Source organism: Acinonyx jubatus, chromosome D1, assembly GCF_027475565.1.
Source record: "Acinonyx jubatus isolate Ajub_Pintada_27869175 chromosome D1, VMU_Ajub_asm_v1.0, whole genome shotgun sequence".
NCBI classification, from domain to species: Eukaryota; Metazoa; Chordata; class Mammalia; order Carnivora; family Felidae; genus Acinonyx; species Acinonyx jubatus.
The window spans coordinates 14,290,569-14,293,534 of record NC_069390.1 but is presented as its reverse complement, the minus strand read 5'-3'; the positions used below and the strand labels follow the sequence as shown (position 1 = coordinate 14,293,534).

General features: G+C 38.7%; 1 protein-coding gene across 1 annotated transcript; it reads left to right on the top strand.

Annotated features, from left to right (window-relative positions):
- The first annotated feature begins 919 nt into the window (after positions 1-919).
- LOC113598084 (olfactory receptor 5L1-like) lies at positions 920-2,254 on the top strand. Its single transcript, XM_027055235.2, has one exon. It carries the CDS (start codon positions 981-983, stop codon positions 1,929-1,931), a length of 951 nt encoding a protein of 316 aa, XP_026911036.2. The 5' UTR covers positions 920-980; the 3' UTR covers positions 1,932-2,254.
- Positions 2,255-2,966: the final 712 nt, after the last annotated feature.

Sequence of the window (2,966 nt, the reverse complement as noted above, 5' to 3'; positions counted from 1 at the left end):
TTTTATTTAAAAAAAAACACCTCATAAATGGGATTTTACACAGCATGATAATTTTCTGTCCTAGATATGACACCCCAAAGTTTAACACTTGCTCCACTTCTGAAAATATTTTTTATGGTAAATATTATAAACAGTAACGCAATACAGTTTTGGACATGATTTTTCACAACTTTGTCAATGTAACTAAATATCTTTTAATAGCTTATGAGGAATAAAATCTATCAAAAAAATATCAGATAGCTTTTATTGTTGTCACGGTCAAGACTTGGATATATGCCCCTTCATTACTTTCCAGAAAAAGGTATTCAAGAGATCTATCTCTCTGAATCTTTATTAGCATAGATCGTTATTATTATAATTGATTAAGCTAGTAAATCAATTAACCACATAGTTGATTTGATAGGCACAATTCTCACTTTCAATGTATATTTTAAATCTCTTGTTTCATAATTCAGATTTTAACGAGTTTTTGTGAGCCACAAACATCAAAAATTCTATCACACTTCTCCATAATAGAATATGAGAAAACTTTGTTTCAAATTTATGTTCCTGATAGAGTCACGTAAAAATAAAAAACAAAAGAGTGTTTGGAGAATCAGAGTAGGTGTTACTCTCCTGGACAGAGCTTATTAAGTTTCTTCAGAGAACACATGCTAGTGTCTGTATGGCTTTGAAATATATCATTGAATCTATCTTAAATTCCACCCAGAAACTGAACTTAATCATAGATAAAGTGATAGATAAGGGTTGGAATCATTCAGTTTCTGCTGATGCCTAAGTCAGTTTTGGTCAGTGGGATCCACTGAGACTTTTAACCTTTTGAATTACTTGACCACTGTGTTTCTGTTATATCGTATAGATACATTGTTTGATATCAATGTTATATTTTTCTGAAATTAATGTTAGCCTGTTTTTTCCTCCCTTTTTAGAAGAAAGACAATATTTATCATTTGTTTTCCTAAGTCCGACACCTGGCAGGAATGGGCACGGGAAACTGCTCCAGTGTGACCGAGTTCATTCTCCTCGGATTCGCAGAAGCCCCTGAGTTGAGAGTCGCCCTCTTCTCTGTGTTCCTTCTCATCTATGGAGTCACGGTGCTGGGCAACCTGGGCATGATGGCAGTGATTCAGGTCAGCTGTCACCTTCACACTCCCATGTACTTTTTCCTCAGCCACTTGTCCTTTGTGGACTTTTGCTACTCCACCGTCATCGTGCCAAATGTGCTGTCCAGTATCTTAAACAAGGGCAAAGCCATCTCCTTCCTGGGATGCATGGTGCAATTCTATTTCTTTTGTGCCTATGCAATCACTGAGGTCTTCCTTTTGGCTGTGATGGCCTATGACCGCTTCGTGGCCGTCTGCAACCCACTGTTGTACACGGTCACCATGTCCCGGAATCTCTGTGTGGAGCTGGTGTCTTGTTGCTACCTGTGTGGGATGGTGTGTTCTCTGATCCACTTGTGTTTAGCTCTTGAGATCCCATCCTACACATCAAATGTGATTGACCACTTCTTCTGCGATCTGCCCCCTCTCTTGTCCCTTGCTTGCTCTGATGTCACTATGAATGAACTCATGGTGTTCATTGTGGCCACCTTCAATGAGATCACCACCATCGTGATCATCCTCACCTCCTACTTGCTAATTCTCATCACCATCCTGAGGATGCACTCTGCCAAGGGAAGGCGCAAAACCTTTTCCACCTGTGCCTCCCACCTCACAGCCATCCTTGTCTTCCACGGAACAATCCTTTTCACTTACTGCCGGCCCAGTTCTGGCAACAGCGTGGATACTGACAAGGTGGCCACGGTGTTCTACACTGTAGTGATTCCCATGCTCAACCCCCTCATCTATAGCCTCCGGAACAAGGATGTGAAGGAAGCACTCAAGAAAGTGTTGGGATCTAGATTACCTTTTGAAAAACTATTTTCTTAACTAGACTCAGAGTCTAGTCTCTCATCAGAGACTTTAATGACGGGCTGGATTTGGGTGGGTGTGAATGGAAAAGTAAAGTAAGGAAATAAAACTTGGGGACTCTGCATGCTGTTTTGTTTTCCACTTGCTTATCTAATTAAGCCATATAATATCTTTTATGGATAATTTAAATACACCTTTTATGGGACCATATCTGTGTTATTCTTATATCAGTAGTGTAGCTTTGCAATTAATTGTTATGCAAAAATATTTTCCAAATGGTTCAACATGATAAAACTTTAGAATAACTCTGTGTAAATTTTTCTAAAGGAGAATAGTTGAGATATTTTCCATTTGCTGGTAATTTCACCATGCTGCTCCTGATCTTGAAAATGTCAAAAAAAAAAAAAAAAAAAAAAAGAAAGAAAGAAAAGAAAACAAAAGAAAAGAAAAGAAGAGAAAATAAAAGGTCAAGATTTCTGTTATAATAAACGTCATAAAGACAGAAAGTTCAGGGGTGCCTGGGTGGCTCACTTGGTTGAGTGTCTGACTTCGGCTCAGGTCATGATCTCGCAGTTTGTGAGTTCGAGCCCCACGTCAGGCTCTGTGTTGACAGCTCAGAGCCTGGAGTCTGCTTCAGATTCTGTGTCTCCTCCTCTCTCTGCCCGTCCCATGCTCGTGCTCTGTCTCTCTCTGTCTCTCAATAATAAATAAGCGTTAAGGAAAAAAGTTTTTAAAAAAAGGAAGTTCAGAGGAGTGGACATTTTTTTTTTGGTTTGTTTGTATTTTGTTTATTGTGACTGCAGTTTCAAGAACCACTTTTAAAACATCCTTATCATTCTTTGTGAACTATCTCCTCTCTGCACTGAAATTTCTCATAGTTCTGGTAGTTTGGTTCTATTCCCAGTTTCTTTGGAAAGTCATATTTATTGTTCAATGAAGATTCATGGTGCACTGACTTTATGCTACTCATTCATCTAGGAACTTGGGATATATTAGTGAACAAAGCAATGAATGATCTCTGCTTTCCTGGAACTTTTATTTTAGCAGGCAATA